The following is a 22,124-nucleotide window of genomic DNA, read 5'->3' as shown; positions in this document are numbered from 1 at the left end:
TGAGTTTAATTTAGTAAAATTCTTGAATTAAACTTATAAATAAGTGCTTATACAGTTATGCGATGAATACTTGCAATCGTAACTCATAAGCAGTAAATTAAGTTGTTTACTCAAACACATTATAAATAAGGTGTAAATATGCTGGAGGTCCCTGAAATTGTATAGGAAATCAAAAGCAGTCCCTGGAAATAAAATCATGAAATGTTATTCCTGGAATTTTTTTTAATCAAATTGGGCCCCTACCCGTGTTTCAGGCTTATGTGGCTCAATTTTTACACAATCATCATTTCCACGTGTATTTCTTCTTTTTCTTTTATTCCAAGTGTGTTAATTATTAAATAAACCAATTTCTTTATTTTTAACTAACAAATATCATATTGAGGATAAGAGGGAAAGGAGAAGAGGAATATCGAAGAAGGAGAAGAATAAGCAGAGGTGAGGTGAAGGAAGAAGAAGGTTCGGTGGTGACAGAGGCGAAGGTTGAGCGGACAAAAGGCGACGACGGGGACGGTGGTCAAAGCATGCAAATTATACTATAGATAATACTTAGCTAACGTATCACCGTTAAGTTCTTTTGTAAGCAGTCTATTCTCCTGAAGATATGTAATATCGTGTGGCAGTGACCGAACTCACACAAACTAGTAATACTTGACTAAGTCTAAGTCTTGCTATTCGAAGTCTTGAACTCGCTGTCCTCACAGAACTAGTCTAAGTCTTGAACTCGCTGTCCTCACAGAAATAATTGATCATGTTCCCTTTTCTATATATACCAATTAGGTCCCGTTTCAATTTCCACAAAGTAAAATAAAAAGTACCCATCTTCTTACTAGTCTTCTTTGTGACATATTTGGAACAAACTTCTAGTATCATTTGTTGTTCATTAAGAATTCTTCTTCAATTGAACCATTCTTTGTGTTTTCTGAATTCCACTTTCAAGTGTTAGTCATGGCAAATTTTGGAACCACACAGAGATTACCCACTTCCTCAACCCCTTCATCCACTGACAACAACTATGAAGCAAAAGATAAGCTGTACCATGAGTTCAAATTCAAATTCTACTGCCCCATTGATATTCCCTCAACATCAGAAGCTACAGCAGTTAGAATCCTCAAAAATTTCACGAATCTGGGATTGTACTACACGCTCTTCGTGTGGATCATACTCTTCATAACCCTGATCCCAGAGCGCAAGGTGTCGTTGATTCTTTTGGTTATCATGACCTATGTGACAACAGTTTACTGTTTGATCCTAAGGTCATGTCCTAACTCTGTTTTGCTTCATAGGATCATTGATAAGAGGTTTGTGTTGTGTTTGCTTGCAATTGCAACTTCTGTGCAGCTGGTTTTGACTGAAGCGGGTATTCATCTTGCTGTGACTTTGGCTTCCAGTATGCCTGTGGTTTTGCTTCATGCAGTTTTGTGGGCTGGATATGATGCCTATGAGATTGAGAATGTCTCTGGTGCAGGTTATGAAAGTGTAGCTCAGAATGAAGATGCTGTTTGATTTTGTTGGGTATTACTAGTCTCTTTTAGAGTGAAAGAGATGTGGATGTAATACAATAATGTAAGGACAAGTGTTTGTAATAAGCATCACTACATGTAAGAAGTATTTCCACATATATCTTCAATAAAACTAGAGAAACAGAAACTTCACTATAATCCCTAATTTTACAGGCAAATTTCGTTTTGAACCTACCATCTATTTTTCATGGTTTTGATTCCAACTTTTTATAGATAATTTTGGTTTCCGTCCCCACTTTAGAGCATCTTCAATGCATGGTTTCTAGTGGGGTTGCTTAAACACTATTCTGGTGGCCTCAAACTGCCACATAGGATTCAAGCAACCCAAGCAGAATTCTCTCCAACCATAGTTGCTTATTTTACTTTTGGTTGAGTCGCATTATACCTCACATATTTATATTATTTCAAGGTCATGACTTATGACACGATTCAAGTTAATGAAGGAAAGAGAAAAATATAACTTTTTAATAAAAAAGCAAGAAGAAAGAGAATAAGCAATTGTTACTTAAATAAGCAACGGTTGCTTAAATTTAAGCAATCAGACTGTCATGTCATGTTGCTCTAGTAGTGTTTCAAAATAAGCAATGTTGCTTAAGTGCTCCAACTGGATTTAAAAAACCCCCATTGGAGTGCTCTAAAATCTTAAAATCTAACCGGGTGACGTAGATAACAAAAGATTATGTCACCATTGTCACGTATCAAGAGGTAATCCTATTCCTATGGCATATTTTCCTTCCAAATCATATCAATGACTTTCTACTTTTTATAAAAAAGAAATTCCGCACTATATAAAGTTGTCATTTATCGATCTCTAAGAATTTTCTTTATTAAAAGTGCTAGCTATCATATTTGATTTGACAACAAAATATGTCATAAATAAATATTGTATACATGTGGCAATGCTAATGTTGGTTTTCTTCCAAAAGCACCAAGTAGAGGTAATTATTGAATGGGGTGTTATGTCTTAAGTTCTGAAATAAGAATCTCCATCTGAAAAACTTCAAATAACTTGCTCATTTCCAAAGCCAAGATAAATACCTTATTCTACATAAATAGGTTAGAATAAATGTAATACATGCGGAACTGAATCTCACTGCTGTTGAATGCAGATGGACATGATCAACTAATACAAACTTTGACAAAAATTACATGATACAAATCACACAAAGTATACATAGTTCTATATTTATGATCCCCATGTCAGCAATCAATGGTACAATACAAGAATATGTTCCTAATGGGGTTAGCAATCAACTTTGACGAAACTTGGGCCACACTGTGATCGCTCCTGGTCTAGTCTCCTCAAAACGGTATCTGCAGAACAAAACAAATGAACATACAAGATAATAAGAACCAAGGTTGGATATAAAAAAAAAGATAATAAGAACCAAGGTATATTCCCTTTTTCTTCTTTTTCAGTGCGCTCAACGAAGGAAAAGGAGTATTTAAGAGTCAGCATGGGAAGGGAGCATGAGTGTAGATAATATACTGAAGGGAAAGATGTTCCACCTATTTTCAATGAGGAAATTTCTCACAGCAGAAGGAAGAGCAGCTTGTCCTCGGCTATGGTTGCCAATACCTGTAGCAACAAAAAGGCAATAATTATGGCCATCCTTAAAGCTGATTGCTGACTCCATGAACGGATACAGGTTTACTTAATAAAGGGCACCCCAGTGCATTAAAACTCATGTTGTGCGCAAGGTCCGGGGAAGGGTCCGACCACAAGGTCTATCGTACGCAGTCTAACCTTGTTTTTTACACAAGAGACTTTTTCCAGGACCTAAACCTGTGACCTCAGTCACATGGCATCATCTTTTTATTGTTGCACCACGGCTCCCCTTCATACTTGTTTACTTAATAAATAATCAAAATCTAAACTTTGTATTTCAGAAAATCGATCATTTCTTCAATAACTAAAATAACCCAAAGGTGCCAACAGATACCAAAGGAGAAATTCTTTGGACAAAATAATCATAAGCCACATTTTTTCAATGAACCACTACATGTTGTTCCTTCATTGTCCATAATTTTATCAGATATTCCTCTTTTATAAATTTTTCAAAGAAACAATTAGCAAGAGAGAATGATCAGCAGTAAAAAGTTGAAAGGAACATTCAGGAGAATGATAATGGGCTTAGTTATGACTTATAATAGAATCCCAAGACCAGTGAAAGTGTACATAACACTTACGTAGACATCTTGTATGATATCCAAGGTCAAGAAGAAGCAAAAATACCTGTTATGACATGTAAAGCTGATGACCTAAGCCTTAATGGCGCTTGTTTATCCAAATTTTCCCTGTTTGTGACATTAAGAGATCTGATAGTTGAATGTGCAAGCCCATTCTCCTTCACACTTGAAGTGGCTGTATTCTTTGGGAAGCCTTGGCTTTCAATTTTATAGAGATGTCCTTGTAATGCTTGAATAGCTTCTGCTGCATGAAGACCATGCAAATCCAGTTTCCATATATCATTTTCATTATTCCTAATACCTAAAATTTTTGTGGCTGCCTCAGTATTAAGCTTGTCAGCAGCATGCCATTCCTCCCGAGCTTTCATTGAATGTTGCTGCGCAGAATAATGATCACCTTTTAGAAAAGCACCAGCAGCTGCCCTAGAATGTCGCGATGCAGACCTGTTCAATTGATAGGATATAAAGTCTCAATAGACCCTTCAAATCTGAAGGAGTATCTAAAAGAACACACAGAACTGTAAACTTTATCACATAAAATCAGAACTGGGTAAAGCTCTTTCTCGAAAAGTAATTGAAAATCCAAAACCAAATCTCAACAAGTTCAATGATGCTATTTTCATTGATTCAGATTACATAATTGTTTCTCTTAGCACATTTCAAAGAGTTCATAGACCTAAAGACAATATGGGTACAATGTAACAGATAAGAAGATAGGAACTGGCTCACATTGTCAATTAAATTGCAATCAGTTTGGTTAGAAAAACTCATGATAAGGCTGAACTAAGTCAAGAATTTCACCACCACTACTTCACACCGGAAAAAAAGAACATGAAACAAAGGCATAACATATATAATGCAGTCTAAGATATCCATCACGTTTAGGAAGTAGGAAACATGCAGATCAGAAGTTAACAATAGGCAAGAGAATTTCTCAACAGTAGCATGATCAATATGTTTCACTGCGCGTAGATTTCATCCCTCGGTGTACATGTTTCGCAACATCATCTTATACAAGAGTAGATAACGAAGGAAGGGGGAAGAAACATATATATTACATGAGAGGAAAATGCTGGTAAATAAATGATTTTTCAAAACAAACACATACAAGCAAGTCATAAAGTAATTAATACCATCTCAAGAAAGAATACATGAATGAGCACTCATACCTCATTGTCCTCAATGCATCCTTTCGATGACTATTGTAAACATCATCATCCTCCCATTCAGGCTCAACAGGAACAGAATACAGGATATTCATTTTGAACCTCAGGTTATCAACACCAGAAAACTTTTGATCTGAGGAAGCATTTCTAACCTCTGAGTCTTCATCATTATCTTGGAGGTGACTAACAAGATTAGAGCGGAAGGGAATGTCATCTTTAACATTTTCTAAAGTGAGACTTTCATCAGTAATATCATCCGAAGTAGTTGCTCTAGGATCACTTGATACATTATTATCTTCAAAGTTGACTGCAGAGGCCATTGTTTCCAATAAAGCTGAGGCCTTATTAACATTATTATCAACAGCAGCCAATATATCCTCTATCAAGCTATTCTCAGCCCAAAGATGCTGCTCTTTTAGCCTTTTGATAGCTAAATTAACATCTCCCTGCACAGTATTCCCATGGCATTTTTCAGTAGAGTCAAAAACTAACATGGTCTTTTTGCCATTCCCACCCTCCTTCAATGGAGGGAAATTTTTAGCAGGGAGAATCACCGAAGAGAAAGGCTTCGAAGGAACACGATTCTTCTTGGCTAACTTATTATCAACATGTTGCATAGAACTCGAAGTTCCTAAAGCTGGGAAAGGGTCCTTATCAGCATCAGACTCCAGATTGTTCTTCTTTCTCTGCTTGAGATCAAAAGCTGCCCAACCAGAGGATTGACCCCTAGCCGACGACATCTTCTTAGTCGAAGATCCAGCTAAAATGGTCATCTTAGTCCAAACACCATAATTTGAACACCAATCACTTTGCTATCTCTCTGTCTGAACACTTGTGCAAATGCAAAAACACTCAAGAAGCCACAATCTGGAACCTGTATTGCAAAAATTCCAAGTCAACAACTGTAAGCACTGTGCATCATATCACGTGCCAGTATGTGAGCCAATCACTGTATAATACATTGAAAATAAATAAAAAACATAATCTGATTAAATAGTTAATATTTCAAAGTCATAATTTAAAAAGCTAAATTCTAAAATTAAACCATGTAAATTGCAAAAACAGAGAATTCAAAGCAACCACAACTCAAAACAAGATACAACATCACACATCATGCCAGAAAAACCCAGAAACTAAATTTGAAAAAGAGAAAAGAAAGAATAAATTTTGAGCTGAAAGAAGAAGACCCAGATGAAAACTAACCTTGATTTTTGCAGAAAATGTAACACGAGACAGAAGGGTAGCTTGAATGCTATTCAGGAAGACCAAAACCCAGAAACCTTAACCAAGGAATGGATCTATCGAGGGGTTGAAATAGCGATGGAACTACAAAACCAAACACCGATTGCTGGAAGAATTTTGCGATGAAACTCAGTTGCAGTGAACCAATTTTGCTCCTGTTATCCATAAATTTGCTCTGTGAGGATTGCGAAGATTGGAAGAACAAAGAAAAATTGGGTTTTTCTCTCGTTTTTCCTCGCAAAGGGTCTCCCAGGAGCCACAAATATGGAGATTGGAGAGAGTTGAAGCCGCCGCTAACCTTTGAATTTACGAAATTGGCCCTGGTTGATTTCAATTCTCAGGTACCGGTTTTGTTTTGTTTTTATCGTTGGTTTGGTACGTCATATTAAGCATTAAGTAAATACAATTAATTCTTATATTGTACTGTATAGACTTATTCATCCATTAATACATTCTTATATATTAAATGATGAATTATTTGATCAACAATATAGATTATAAGACATGATATAAGAGTGTGATGTATAAGTTACTTGAAATTATTTAATCCATCGCCACAACCACCACCTCCACCACTACCACCACCGCCTCTACCATCAAAACTATCGCCACCATCACTGTCGTTGTTGCGGCCACTGTTAACGGCATTATCGCCACCACCACCACCCACTGCCACCCTTCACCATCGCCACCATTGTCAAACCACCATTACCGCCACCACCACAATCAAATTCACCATCGTCATCGCCACTACCACCACTACCGTAACCACTGCTACCACTGCCACCATTGTTGTCGCCACCACCTCCCTTTGTCATCACCACCACCATCACCCTACAACCTTGTCATCGCCACCACTACTGGCATCATCCACCACCACTACCACCACCACCGTCGCTGCCACCACTACCACCAGTATTCTCCACCACAACTACCATTCATCAAATATATGATTGTATTGATCTAAATGATATGATGAGTTAGACAGTGTATCACCAAACATTGTATAGTATTAAATTTTTATCAGGCTTATCCTATCAGATCTAATACAATCGAGCTTATTACTATCAGGACTTATACTACATAGCGTACCAAACGAGCCCTTAGGTTATAGACCGGCATGTTACTTAACCAAACTATTGTAGTAATAATATGTTTTTTATCATGCTATTCAACGTACTCCATGTGCTTAGCTTATTTAATAAAGAGGAGGGGTACACTTACTCCATGCGTAAGCCTCTAAAGATACTTTAAATTTTAACCGTGTATTATATTAAAATCCAATGGCTTATATTCATCACTAATTTGACTCACATGATTTCACAAGATAGTAGCATCCAGAAACATTCGTTTGTTTTTATGTTAAATCAAGGAGTCGAGTGTTGACTCATCATTCAGTGGAAGAGGTGAATCTTATTTCTCTACTGGCGCATCCCATTTCTTAAGGACTACTATCTCAATCACTCTTTCTATAGCTTCATTTTTCGTTGAATAAAAAGAGGGCATTCTAAAGTGATTTGGGGAAATTGGTGTCATAAACTTGATTATGCTCTTTGTACGGTATTTTTTTATTTCCTTATCATTCTCTTCTTTATGTTAGGTTATACAATTGTAGGAAACATTGTAGTATCATGAGGTGTGGTTCTTACTACACAATATTTTAGTCCTAATGTGATTATAAAATTCTACTGGGTTTTTACGGTTGCTAACTTTGCCATGAGATTATTTTAGAAGTGTGTGTAATTGGTTAATATAAATAATGCTATGGAACCAAATCACAATTTGAGAGTCCTTTGGTATTGTATCAACCCTGTAATATTTTTATGGAGAAGACAACATGATCTCATTGATGATATACTAGAGTTTTTTTCTAGTGTTTGAATTGATTTTGTTTGCTATTAATTCTTAACTCAAGCTAATATATGTTTTTCTTTTAAACTCATGGACAACAACTAAATGGACGATAATGGTATTGATTCATCTAGCAAGGATATAACAACTACTATTTTTGGTAATTGAGCCTCACAAGAATTTGAAGACATTAACATCACTCCCAGCGGATCCAGCACCCGGCCAGCTTGGGCATTTGCCCGGGCTCCATGGCCAAAAAAATAAAATTGATTTGAGCCGCAGGCCCTTTTTGGGCAAAAAATGGAGAACAGAGACAGAAATGGAGACGAAGAAGGAATAAGGAGATAACACTTCGACCTCCGATGTGAGTGTGACAACTGACAAGTCCAGGGCTGCAAAAGCTGCATGAAGCAAGCCAAACGAAAAGATAAAAGGTTCAAGACAGATAGGGAATTGACGATGTTGTGCGGTGCTTCAAGGAAATGTGATGGCATTTAGTCAATTAGGTCTGAAGATTTTAATTTTAAGGCCAGTTTAAAACGACCAGCCGTTCAAGTGTTTTTAATTTTTGTACTCTTTTTCTTTCTGCACCTTAATAACACTAGAAAAAAATAGTTGGGCCACTATTTGTCCTTTTTACATAACCTATTCACGTGAAAATGTTCTTTGCGTGCTTCTCCTGTGTTATGTTGGCAGAACTTGTTTTTATTGTTTGGTTTATTTATTAGGCCTTGATGTTTGTGTCCGTCTTGGGTTGGGCCCCTTTTTCTGATGAATCAATCTTTGACAAAAAAAACCTATATAAATGAAAATGATATGTAACTTTAACGGAAATGAAATAATTTTAATGATAAATAAATATTATAAGTACTATAGGTGGATTCTAGGTCACGATTATATTACAAATTCTTTGTAGATGTCATCACTTTTGATACCACTCATAAAACTAACTAGTATAGCATGTCGTTTGCTCCATTTGTTGGTTGAAAAATCACTATTTTATATGATTGTTCTTTACTATAAGACTAGAAAAAAGTCTACAACCCAAGTGCTAAAAGGAAACTAGCCAAGCATGGCTAAGATAGACATAATATAACTTGAAATAAGTCTCCAAAAAAGCTCTAAGAACAACACTTATTTATGTTTTATTTTTAGGCGGCATGTGTCCAAGACTTGTTGAAGTTCGTCATTAACAACTTATAAAAGGTTCCACATTGTATTTGCTAATCCGTACCTAGCTTCAGCCCTGATGTGGGTCATGATGATGCGGCTTCCACCCTTTGTCAACATGGTTCTCACAGTAACCTATATTTATGCATTGATGTGGAAGTGGACATCATCCTGTGAAGATGCTAACATTTCTCGTTATAACATTAGGAGGCTTGTTGTTTGTAATGGTAGTCTTGTTTATTGCCTTTAGGATCTCGTTATTATGAGTATTCAAAACTTCAACTTCATCGATAGCTAGTAACTGAGCTTGAGCTTCATCGTCCTTCTTGTAATCTTACAGTGCCTCCATTTCGTTTCATGCTAATTGGCCAATACCTTGTTGGAAAGAACTTCATTCAATTTCAACTAGATATAAGACACGCGCGTTACGCGAACATATATTATATTTTTTTTTAGAAAAATAATATTTTTAAAACATACAAATAAAATGTTAAGTATTATAGAAAGTTGAAATATTAATTGTGTCATTATTTTTTTCTCGAAAGTGGAATTTATATATATTGAAAATTAACATAGGTGAAAAATTCATCTTCAAAGAAAAAAAAACCTAAAAATAAGGGTAAAAAATGAGATCAACAACTGACCCCTCAAAACCTCACAGAGGAACAAAATACAAAAGCCCCAAAAGACTTCTAGATACTTAAATCCCGAGGCGAAAACAAACGTCACTAACCAAGCAGCTACAACCTAAAGAACCCCAAACCAAACAAATATTTGATAATAATTAAAAGTTTACTTATAAATAGAACTAACAATAATTCATGAAAACTAACTTAAGTACTCATACTAAATAAATGTAATTATTTTAAATAAATTTAATTAATTAATAAGAATTTTAATAAATAAAAAATATAATGTAATCTTTTCATATTATTAACTTTACTAATATATCTTTTCCGATGTACCAAAAAAAAACTTTACTAATATATCAATAAAAAAAATATATCATAAAATATTGTAAATATTCTTTGTGGCCTTGGCCCTCCCTTCAACCCAAAAAAACATTGTGAATATTTGTATATGTATATAGATACACCACACACACACACATATATAGTAAACATGTATTATATATGTTGGTTATATAAACACACATTAAGAGTGTGTTAAATAAACATATATTTTATGTTTTTTGAATTAAAAGACCTAAATTATATGGGATAATCTAGAAGTGTCTAGATATATTATGAGTTTATATTTGCAAATATGATAAATATGTAAGAAAGTAATTTACATATTAATAATATGTTTTTATATAATAATTATCAATATACAAAGATTTTTTTTTTTTGAACTCTCAATATACAAAGATTGATTATACCTAATATAATAATTATCAATAAATAAAATAGTGATTAAATAATTTTAATGTTCAATATTTAATTTTTTAATTTTATATTTAGTAGTTATGATTATTTTATTAATTTAAAAAGGACTAAATATGGAAATTGGTGTTAAGGTTTTATATTTAAATGATATGGGTAATTTTTATCAAACTATAATTTGTTTTTATTATATTGCCACGAAAAGTGGAATATATTAAAAAAAAATTATGATGAAGCACTTTCATTCCTAGTAATGGACTTTTTTTTGTTCAAATTGGCACATTACTAATGATCTGTGTCGTCGGTAACTTAACGACAGTTGAGGTTGTTAGATACTTACCAACGGTTATGACTGTTACTAAGTTACTGATGGCTTTTGAAAATCGTGGGAAAATATTTATGAGGAACTTAATAACAATGGATATTTGACCGTTAGTGATTTTTCTTTATTGATAACTTTTAGGTTTTACTAATATTTTTTTTTGTTGATAATTTTTGTTTTTCTTGTTATATGTAACTTACAGTTTAACATTATACATTAAGGTGATTCAAATGTGTGCATATGTATTATAAAGAGAGGTGAGATGAAAGGTTAACTATATTCATTCGGTCATATCTCAAGGCTCATGTATTAGATGTTGAATTGTTGATGGAGTTAAAAATGCTACTGAAAATGGTTATTTGGAAGTTGAAAATATAAATATTAGAGAATGCTTCCACTTTTTAAAATTACTTATATGACATGAAATGAGAGTGAATGTTTTTGATGTGGTAGCTCCACATCTCAAATTAGATTTAATATATTATTAAAATAAGACGCGTGCAATACCTGAGCATATAATTACTTTGTAAGATGGTTGAGAGATTAGAAAATATAATATTAATATATCAAATTAGATGATGTACTATTTGTATTTTTAATAAGATATTTAATTATTTTAATAGATTTATATTTACTTTTTAATTATATTATATTTAATTATGATAGAAGTTACATTTAGAATAGTGGAAAATGAAAGATATCTAGCCTCTATGAGGTGACAACTAAGCTAAATATGTCATGTGGTTGAAGTAAATGATAAGTGGCAACGCAATATTCCGCGCTTCAAAATTAATATATTATAATAGATAGATAGATAAATGGATAGACAGATGAGTAAAGACTTCTTTTGTGTGGGTGTTTAAAACATGGCTTGTAGCAATGGGTCAAAGACTTCAATATATTCGAACGCAATTTCTTTTCAAATTACTTATGTTCATTGCAATTTTACTTTCCAATCATTTCAGGTTATACTTTTATGTTGTAATCTGGGTCAAATTATTCTAATCTATGAAGTATTATGGTGATGTTTGTTTAATTTTCTGGATTGAGATTTGCATATTATTGGTCTTTGAATTATAAAATCTTATATTTATACACTTTTGAAAAATGTTTTCATCAAAGAAGTTACAATCAGACTTGAATCTAATTTAAATATTAAAATCTATTTGATTACCAAAATTCAATGTAAACACATGTATAATGTAAGTCAATATGTATTTCAAATCGCTAATTAGGCTATGTTTGGCATGTTTAGCTGATAAGCTAGCTGAAAACTTATAAGCTAGTTGATAGCCGAAAGCTGAAAAGCTACGTGATTGAAACAAAAGTGTTTGGTAAAACTAGCTCTTAAACAAGCTGAAATTGTAAAAGGACATAAAATGACATACTTGTATAATTATTTTTATATTTAACATTACTGTATTTTCACACTAATACCTATATGATATTAATATTAAAATTATTATCACTTTAAATATTTTTATTAACTCAAGTTATTTATCATCTTAAAAATATAATATTAATTTTTACTTATTTTTATTAATATAATATTTTTAGTACTTACAGTGCGCAGCAGTGTGGCGGGAACTGCATACGTAAGAGTGAGGGGAAAATATGTTTAGTGTTTTTATAAATATATAAGGGTAATGGTGGTGTTTTAATAAAATAATAAAGATAAAAATGAGAATAAATTTAATAAGCTATAATCTACCTGAGATAGCTTATAGCTTAAAACTTTATGCTACTGAAATAAGCTCATTAACCAAACACTTTTGAAGAGCTTTTAAGCTATTGAAATAAGTTTTAAGCTAGTCAAATAAGCTATAAACTAGCTGAAATGACATGCCAAACATAGTTTAAGTTGCAGCTAAACTCAGGAATGTAAAGGACGTCATGCAGCTTCACGGTCCCACTTAGATTGACAGTTATGCACTCCAACAATGTTTTTGGTGGGTACTGTAATGTTAAGTTGTTTCTTGAGGTTACATACTAGTATTTAGCCCGCTGACCCGTGCGATGCACGAGGAATTTTAATTCGAATCAACTACTAATTGTTATCATTGAGTAATATATATATATATATATATAATAATAATAATAATAATAATAATAATAATAATACAATGATGTATTTTTTGGCGAGCAATTATTTTATATTGATGTTTTTATATATCATCTTCAGTTTAGACATTAATTAAATAGCTTTCCAATATCAATTGTGATTCACGCTCTTTGTGTGTTCTAGGACATATTTGTAGAATTATATTTATGTGCCTCCTTGGTTTGTCCATTCTCATCCAGAAATTCTTGAAGAGGTAGAGATAGAGTTGAAGGACCCTGTAGGGAATAATTTCCAAGCTGACTTAGATTTTTTTTAGCAAACACCCACGTTATGGAGGATGCTTTGGTGAAATTGGTGCAACTCATGAACTTGGTTGGTCCATTCTCATCCAGAAATACTGGATACCTCTTAATACTAAATTATATGAAATGTCATTTAGCAAAAGGATAGTCCAAGTAAAATATTCATAAGATGGTGTAACAAACCTTTCATTTCGAAATCCATATTAAAGTTTAGTTCATAAAAGGTTTAAATTAAAACATAAATATAAATATGTATAGGAATATATTAAATAATAAATATGTAAACCATGGTAGTGGAAAATCATCATAAAGAAACATCAAATACAATATTTTATAACCAACAGCCGACTAAGATCTTACATTTTTAGAACTACATAAAATCCTAATACATGGACATCTCATATTCTTCAAATTAAATATCTAACACCCATACACAACAATGTGTGTTACAATATCAAGATAGAATAAACAGAGTGCGTGAGGACTTGTCAATAGTTTGAAATACAAAATAGATCTTAATATCTGATATGTATCAAATCACACCATCAAAATAACTCTGAAGATGTCCAAATAGATAAATAAGCATGTTTACTTCTCAGTCTTGACGTGGAAACTCAATTTCAATTCAAGCATATAATTAACCACGTTGAGTGCATCATCCAAAGAGATGTTTTGATAGGATTAAAAGAAAGCGCAAGAAAGGAAGAAGATTGCAAATTGTACAATTCAAAAAATCACAAACTTTCGAATTAGACTGAGATATATAACTGTTGCGCTCTAAGGTAAGCTTAAGTAGGAAAGGCACAAAAGCAAACCCTAGCAGAGCACTAAAATAGCAAAGATGTAATAAAATAGAATATTCTCATTTTCTCATTAATTGTCAAAAAGTTTCTGGTACAAGGTGATAACCTTCCCTTTTATAGAGGGGTATGGTCATGACATGGACTTTTCCTACATTTGAGCCTGACAACTAGGGCCCAAATCCCTAAGCACATAGGACAAATCCAAGAGAATCTTCCAGCTGGCTTACGGGTCCACTTAAAGGGGGCGAGAATCCTCGGTATTTCGCCAGTTCCCGCCATGTCTTCCTTCGTCCAACTGATTGCTTGATTTGGGCGGACATGGAGGTCTTTATGTCCCGCTCAGTCCAATAACATAAAAGCATATGATAAACAAAGTATACATCAGTAATGCCTAAAACCAGATCAGCCTTCACTGCTCAACTGTTTTGATAGCCAGATCTCAAAAAAATGTTTTAACAGTATCTTGTGAATTCATGGGATAAAAGGGTACTCAATGGAAACCCTACATCTAAGCCTCTATCTGGGGACTAATGTACTTCACCATACCAAATGGAAAATAATTATTTGCTACAATGATGTGAAGGAGAACAAAACAGAATATGAGTTTCAACCCCTTTTGAAAATCAGGAATATCGGTAAGAAAAAGAAAGGCAGTCAAACAATATGAACTCCAAGAAATATATAGGAGACAGGCTTACCGGCCGCAACTTTCTCCCCAATGAACGGAATGGAGTTGGTCTTGGGTAAGTTCGCTTGTTCTCCACATCAGATACCTCCTCAAGGTGCTTATTCTTCAATAACTCCTCTTCTGACCAAAACCCCAAACACTGAAACCATAACAGTTTCCATGCAAGATGAACACATTTCTCAAAAACTGCAATGGTAGAAAGAGAACATTCATAATGTCAGAACATACAAAATTAGCCCCTAAGTTCTTACTAAAATTGTAAGTAAAAATGAAAAAGAAAGAGAAATGAGAGCAAATGAGAATTATGATGAGAAAAGAAGAGAGAAATATAAGGTGTAAATAGTATTAAGGTGTGAAAAAACCATGTCACATAAATGCTAAACATCTCAATAAAGACTACTTATATCTTGTTTCGTTAGCAAGTATTATAAATGGTTAGGATTTTCCAAAATGTATGTGGCATGTTGGAGCCAAATTAGCCCCTAAGTTCAACCTGAAAAATATCACATTAATTTCTAAGGGTTAAGAAGAAACCTAAGATGAGCCATGTTGCAAGCCATCCCTCATTTTGGGGCTTGTCATCAAGTTGTCCTCGAAAATCCAGTGCACCAATGCCTTTTGCACATTTTTTCTCACTATGACTTGCGACCATAACCTGTAAATGGGGGTTTACAGAAAGAAAAAAACCATTGCGGCATTAACAACTTTCATCAAAGTTTATAGAACTAAAATCATTGCACACAAAGAATTTGTAAATGCAAGTGCTGATGAACAGTAAAAAGATGCAGAGAGAAAGAGAGTGAGTCATCATTTTTTTATTATTGTAGGCCTTAATGGTATTTTATCATGCTCCTCTTTCTTATTTTCTGCTTTAGCAGCAAAATGAGTCTAACAGATAAATTAAGATGAAATAGAATCACAAAAATTGCTATATTTAAGGATACCAAATTAGTTAAATCACATTACATTGATAGAAACGACAAAAATCAAAGTTCAAAACTGCTAAATTCAAATGTGCTAAAATAAAGTGGGACAATGAAGTAACCTGTTAAATTATGTAAATTGGAGCAAGATGGCTATCCAAAAACTGTTTCTCTTCTGCTCCTTTACTGTCGGGTCTTACCCAGAGCTGAAAAGTATGAATTTTTTTGTCAGAAACTCATTCATGTCAAGATTATGTTTCACATTCAGTTAAAAGTAATTTTAGGTAAAGGATAAATGAATATGAAAATATATATTGGAAAGTACATGTCTTTTTCTTAAGTTTCTCCTTTGTCTTTGGTGGTCTTAGTACAACCTTCACTGCAGCACATTTAGTGTCTTCACGATCTGAAACACAAAAAATTTAGTATGTTTTAATTTAGTTTATTTATTGCAGTATCAAATACTAATCTGGCTTCACGCATATAAATTTTTCTCCAGCTCTTTCACTGGTATTTAAGAATTAATCGATAACAAAATTAGATAGCTACTTGGGTATAAAAAAGCCAAAAGTTAGATTCCACTACCTTTGAACAGTCAAAGTCATTTAAGAGGGAAAAGTAGATAGAAATTGCAAGTTGGGGAAATCTTCCCTGCAAGTGAGAAACAACAAAAAAACACAGCTTTTAATTTATTTTCTAGAAAACCACAGCTTTTAGAACAAGAGATAACACTCACTTTCACACTCCATAAATATCTTCCAGGAATAAGACTCCTTTGATTAAATTAATAGGACCAGCCATCTCAACAATTGATGACAAACAAATTAAAGGTGAAATAGCAAACTGGAAGGGAAGGTGAATTGTGGTGGAGTTAGGGTTGTGTCAGCCTTTATAGGCATATCTCATCTTCGTTGATTGGCGCTCTCCAGTCCACATCCAACACAATCTCTGCAACAATTCAAATTCCATTACATCATCATCCACAGGTCTAAAACAATGGTAAATGGAAACACCAAGCACTCCAAAAGGAAAAAAGAGAAAAGAAACAGAAGCTTGTTCAAAGAGTATTCAAAATTGGAACTTGGAAGCTAAACTGAAAAAAACTCACCTGCCCATGAAGATGCCCATATAGCAGCACCAACCACCAAGAACTAAAATGCACACTGCAAAAAAAAAAACACACCAAGTTACAATTCAATTAAAAAAAAACACCAAACTCACCTCCCACTATTTAAAAGCCTGAACAATTCAATTCACATTCACTTCCAAATCCAAAATCCCAATTACAAAAGCATACAACTTTGAACAATTTCCTGCCATTTCTACTATCTCCCACCTTCACAACTTCCTGCGCCACAATATCAAAATCTGTAACAAAAAGTTACCCTGGATTTTGACTTGGCATTGCAGGAAGTGTTAATCAGGTATTTAGATCTTTGACTTCGAGCTCAGAGCCTAATTCCTGCATGACTTGCTGAGGAGATTAACCAAAATATTTATCAGGTTCTAAAATCATACAATCACTTATGACCTGAAATCCTCTATATAATTACTAAATATGAGGAATATGCTGTTGTCACCCAAATATTACCTTGCAATGAAAAGTAACTATACAAATGAAAAATAAAATAATTAAACTATGTCATTTGGCTATATCAAAAAAAAAAAACAAAATCTCAATAAAAATAGAAAACCTGGATACACACAGTGACACGTGAAATGCAGGTTGCTCCTTCCAGAATGTAGCATTCAACGGCAGCAACTTCTTCTTCGAAGAGGAAAATTAAAACAGATTAGTGAGTGAGATAAAATAGAGGTGGGGGGTTTCAAGCAGAAATTGAGATATGAGAATGGGAGTTCAGAACTTGGGGTATTTATAGCCAAAATTTGAAACTATATTGACACAAACACGCCTCAATGATCTGACGGTAATCATCATACATACATGTTAAAAATTTATGAAATCTAAATGACAAAAAGCAACAACAGAGATAAAAAAGTTGGAGTAGTACGAAATATATTCAACAAAATGAACAAAATTAATGTGGATTGGGATTGATACTGACCATTTGATAAAAGAATCAACCTTTGCTGATGCATTCAACCCTAAAAGTTGGGGAACTCATGAGGAGGGATGACGAATGAACAGTGGAGCATTTGAGATGTCCATACGTGATTGGTTCTACCATAATTCACGCATCAAGCGGCGGCCGAAAGTAACAACTCAACAGATCAATCGGAAGAGACTATATTGATGGATTGGTGAGAATTGGGTGGAAAGAGGAAGGATAACACGGAAGCACATCTAGGGTTTGAGATTGATGTGGAGGAAAGTAAGGCTGTGAGAGAGGGAAATCAAAATCAGAAGGATATGGATTGTACGGTAGAGCAGATAGAGGGATAGATCACACGCGAGAACGATTAGGGTTGATGAGAGAGGATGAGACACACGACGTCGTATTACAGCTGCCAAAGAGAAAAAAAAATAAAACAAAACGTTCAGAAAAAACTGGACACGTGTCACTCTACCATTGGAGGTCTTTTAGGAACAGTAACTGGAGAATAAGATGTAGTAGATGTCTTTCCTTTACATTCGCTATTAAGGCCTCCAAGAAATATATGGAATTAGTGTTCTTCCTCGTTTTTGAGCATCTCCATTTATTTATTTATATTATTGAAAAAGACAATGTGAATTAATGATATACTTATAAAAAAGTGCTTTTATATCAATCAAATATCACAAAAAATGGAAACTAAAAAAATTGAAGAAACAAAAAATAAAAGAAACTAATTTTTATTATCAACAATGTAATTTTATTTATGAAATTTGTCAAACTATTCCACATACATGTTTTTTTTTTGTGAAAGTTCTGATCGCCATCACAATTCAAAGCATGTCTTTGGGACCATATGGTACTTACAAAAGTAATTACAAATCATTAACCAACATAACTCTCATATCAGCCGCGAGAATCGAACACACAACTTTTGAGGAAAAATTGTTTCTTTTCCAACTCAGTCAACATTGATACATATATGTGATTTTGTGAATATAATTTAAAGGTTAAATAAATTTGTGTCATTATATGTATTAATTTTTTTATATCAAATTCCACTCTAATGTCTATTTAGAAAAATGTCAATACAAGAAGAAAAAATCTTTCTAACGAAAATGACGATAAATGTCACGACTACTGGTCGTGGAAATATTTTAGAGCATCACCAACGTGTCGTCTCACACCAAAGAGACTCTCCCACTAGTGTCTCACATCATTGGAGCACATAAAACTTGACACGCGGCCTTAAATGTTCAAAATTCTCAAATTTTTTCAAATTCTCGTATCATCAACCAAACATGGGAAATTTTCCTATGATTCCATTTTCTGATTTCTTTCATCCACAAATGTTAAATATGGGTAATTAATTTGCAATGTCAAGCCAACCTAGAGGCATTTTTCAATTTTTTCAATGTCATGTTTAGTGGGGCTTCAACCGGAAGCAATGTTGGAGATTCACAAATAGGGTACATACCAGAGTCTCAAGTTGTGCCTTTTTCACCTCGAATTGGCGTAAAAAATGTTACTCTCAATGAAGTTGCAAAAGTGGATGGCCGCACAAATCATAAGGTAAGGTTCTCAATGGAAGATGATAAACTTTTGATTCAGTCTTGGCTAAATATTTCGAAAGACTCAATTAGGAGCAATGATAAAAAAGCATATAGTTTTTGGTCAAGGATCAAAGACAATTATAATGAACATCACTCTCATTTATGAGAAAGGGCACAAATGCACAAAAATGTCGTTGGTAGAAGATAAACATTGTAGTTCAAAGTTTATCAGGTGCTACAAACATGTCGTCGGAATGGGAAAAAGTGGTAGCTCCGAAAATGATGTCATCAATGATGCATTTGCAATTTTCAATCAAGATTAAGGAGAACCATTTGATGAAAGATTCTTTTACCACTCTACGTTTGAGTCTCTCAAGACTCAATTGTAGTATAGTAAATGGTTTTTTCGTATCCACATAGAGTTGTAATACTTATTACGTTCAATAGTTGTAAAGCTTAAATGATGATCGCACAATAGTTTGATTGTTTGTTTAAGAACATGAAAGTAAATGAAAAGCAAATAAACTAACAGAGAAACAACAAGTATGAGTAATTGTTGGGATTAGATTTCATTGAATGACCTTTGTGTGTTCTAGTGATTCAAATACAAACCAAGCCTAAGAATATGATTCATCTACAGCATTTCAACCCTACTTCATGAGTGGATAAAAATAACTATCTAATCCTAAACATTGATGTCTCACATGATTAAGAAAGATAGTTATCATAAAGTTTAGGTGTTTAAGTGACTAACAAACCTAACTTTATGTCTATCAATTATGATTATTAGGTGATTAACTCTAGTTCGGACTCAAACGTTGTAACTTGCGCTCACAAGTCGAATCAAGAAAAATACCATAGGTGATCTGTTGGAACATGTTGCCTTGCATTTTGTCAAAACAACTAATTGTCGAAGCAGATGCCGTGGCATCTGACCTCGTGAGGCTAGGACATCAGTCCTCAGCTTGTGTTTCTGTTATGGGCCTTCTGAAGATTTACTGAAGATATGTTTTTGAGTTACTTGAGGAGCAAGTATCCATTCCAGAAGGGTTTATTTGTTGGGTTGTTATTTGTTGAAACAATCTTTGTTAAAAGATTGGTTTCTATCTTTACTTGTGCAATAAGAAACCGAATCTATCAAGATTGCGTTTTGAATTGCTGTTACTGCAATCTGTTTCTTCAGCCCGTGCCAACCCTAAAGCCCATGCTACCGCTGCTGAAGTCTATAAAAGGATGAAGACCTAAAACGTGGAGATTGACCGAAGCTGATAGAGAGAAATCGAGTGTTTTAGGATTTGTTATTGTGCTTCGTTCTTGTTATTTGTGAATCCTCTTTGCTCACTGATTCTATAAAGCAAAGAAGGGTTCTGTGTTGTTTGATTACATTCAAACTCTGATTGTTCATTGTGTTTACCAATCACTGTGGCAGTGATTGAGAGAAAGTGAGAGGGGCTCTCATACTTAGGTTGAGATTCTAAGTAGAAATACACTGGGTAGATTAGGAAGTGAACTATGAACTGAGGTGTTCATGAGTGTCTGTAATTCCTGAATCTTGAGATAGTGGATTTCCTTTCTTTGGGTGCAAACCCTCCAGACGTAGGTGAAAGTTTTCACTGAACTGGGTTAACAATTACTGTGTGTTATTGTTTCTGTTGTTAAGTTTTGTTTCACTGTTAAGCAGTTGTCGAACCTCTTGTCCCAGCATCGTGCAGGACAATCGTGTCAGAGGGAACCTGAATTTACATGATCAATCTAAGATATAGCATGAAGATCAAGAGAAAACCACTAAACCAACAACTAGAAACATGCTTTATATTGAAGAGAATCACATAGAAAGCATAAGTATCATACAACTACATCAAATCCCAACAAAAGAGAGATTAGCTATCCATTTTCATGGATAGCTTTACAAATAGAGAAGAAGAACGAGAAGAACTGAAACTGTCGCGATGTCTCGCCGCCGAATCCGATACCCAAGCCTCTTCTCTAGCCTCCTAAGCCTCTTTCCTTGTCTGTTAATTGTTTCTCTCAGTTTCCAAGTGATAGGTCGAAATATAAGCCAACCAATATAAGTCGTGGTCTGGGCGCCCAGCGCCTCCTGTTTCTTCACAGGTGGGTTTCTGGAACCGCCTTGGGCGCCCAACGCCCTCTGAAGGCGGCCCAACGGCCTGTACACTTCAGAAACTTCATTTTCTCACCAAAATATGCATCTTTTCTCGATCCAACCGTTCAAATTGAAGTTCCATGTGTTATGAATCACATATCCAAATTTTAGCTCGATCTAACAGTTAACGAGTGCAGGATTCCAATTTTGCTTGGATAGCTCTTAACTTTCTACATCAAAATGTTGTAATTAGACTTGAAATTATCATAAAATCGAACTTAAACCTAAATAATTAATAAACTAATCAATTGAGGATTAAAATGATACAAATTGAAGCACACAAGTCAAATAAGTGCCTAAAATGATATCCAAATATACGTAAAATTGGCACTTATCACCATTCAAACTTAAATATGCATGGCGTCTATTGAAAGATGATCCAAACTAGAATTCATAGTGGGGTGATAATTCTTCAAATAAGGCGCCTTAAAGAGAGAGAGCTGACACTAAAGGAGTTTGGAGTTCTCATGGAGTTTGGAGTTCTCATGAAGGACACAATTGGGATGAACAAGGCACAACTTCATTACCATTTTAAATTATGAAAAAAAAATTAAAGATATGCATGAATTAGATTAAGGGCATGTTTGTTTGCAGTTTTTAAAACAGTTTTCAGTTTTTAAAAACTGAAAACCTGTTTGATACGACCTGTTTTAAAAACTGAAAACTAAAACTGCAATCAAACGGGCCCTAAGTTTTACCTTGATATTTTATGTTATATTTATGTTGTAT

The 22,124-nt window shown here is 34.0% G+C and overlaps 2 protein-coding genes across 2 annotated transcripts; one reads left to right on the top strand and one right to left on the bottom strand.

Moving 5' to 3' along the window:
* The first annotated feature begins 777 nt into the window (after positions 1 to 777).
* Positions 778 to 1,658, top strand: LOC130732329 (uncharacterized). The gene has a single exon (XM_057584398.1). The coding sequence runs from the start codon at positions 946 to 948 to the stop codon at positions 1,501 to 1,503; it is 558 nt and encodes a 185-aa protein (XP_057440381.1). The 5' UTR covers positions 778 to 945; the 3' UTR covers positions 1,504 to 1,658.
* Positions 1,659 to 2,536: 878 nt separating this feature from the next.
* Positions 2,537 to 6,408, bottom strand: LOC130728430 (uncharacterized). Its single transcript, XM_057579900.1, has 5 exons — positions 6,080 to 6,408; positions 4,880 to 5,750; positions 3,757 to 4,154; positions 3,030 to 3,099; positions 2,537 to 2,834 (listed from the first exon to the last, which is right to left on the bottom strand). Exons 2-5 carry the CDS (start codon positions 5,647 to 5,649, stop codon positions 2,771 to 2,773), a joined length of 1,302 nt encoding a protein of 433 aa, XP_057435883.1. The 5' UTR covers positions 5,650 to 5,750; positions 6,080 to 6,408; the 3' UTR covers positions 2,537 to 2,770.
* Positions 6,409 to 22,124: the final 15,716 nt, after the last annotated feature.

The sequence above is a fragment of the Lotus japonicus genome, chromosome 1 (genome assembly GCF_012489685.1).
Source record: "Lotus japonicus ecotype B-129 chromosome 1, LjGifu_v1.2".
In the NCBI taxonomy this organism is placed as follows: Eukaryota; Viridiplantae; Streptophyta; class Magnoliopsida; order Fabales; family Fabaceae; genus Lotus; species Lotus japonicus.
This window is presented reverse-complemented; position numbering and strand designations above follow the sequence as displayed.

Bases quoted from the DNA above. Each gene is read 5' to 3' on its own strand.
- LOC130732329 (XM_057584398.1), top strand. From the start codon at position 946: ATGGCAAATTTTGGAACCACACAGAGATTACCCACTTCCTCAACCCCT.
- LOC130728430 (XM_057579900.1), bottom strand. From the start codon at position 5,649: ATGACCATTTTAGCTGGATCTTCGACTAAGAAGATGTCGTCGGCTAGG. The intron at 3,100-3,756 runs GTATTTTTGCTT...TTGTTGCTACAG, and splicing joins AGCTTTACATGTCATAACAG to GTATTGGCAACCATAGCCGA. The intron at 2,835-3,029 runs GTGGAACATCTT...TTTGTTCTGCAG, and splicing joins AATTTCCTCATTGAAAATAG to ATACCGTTTTGAGGAGACTA.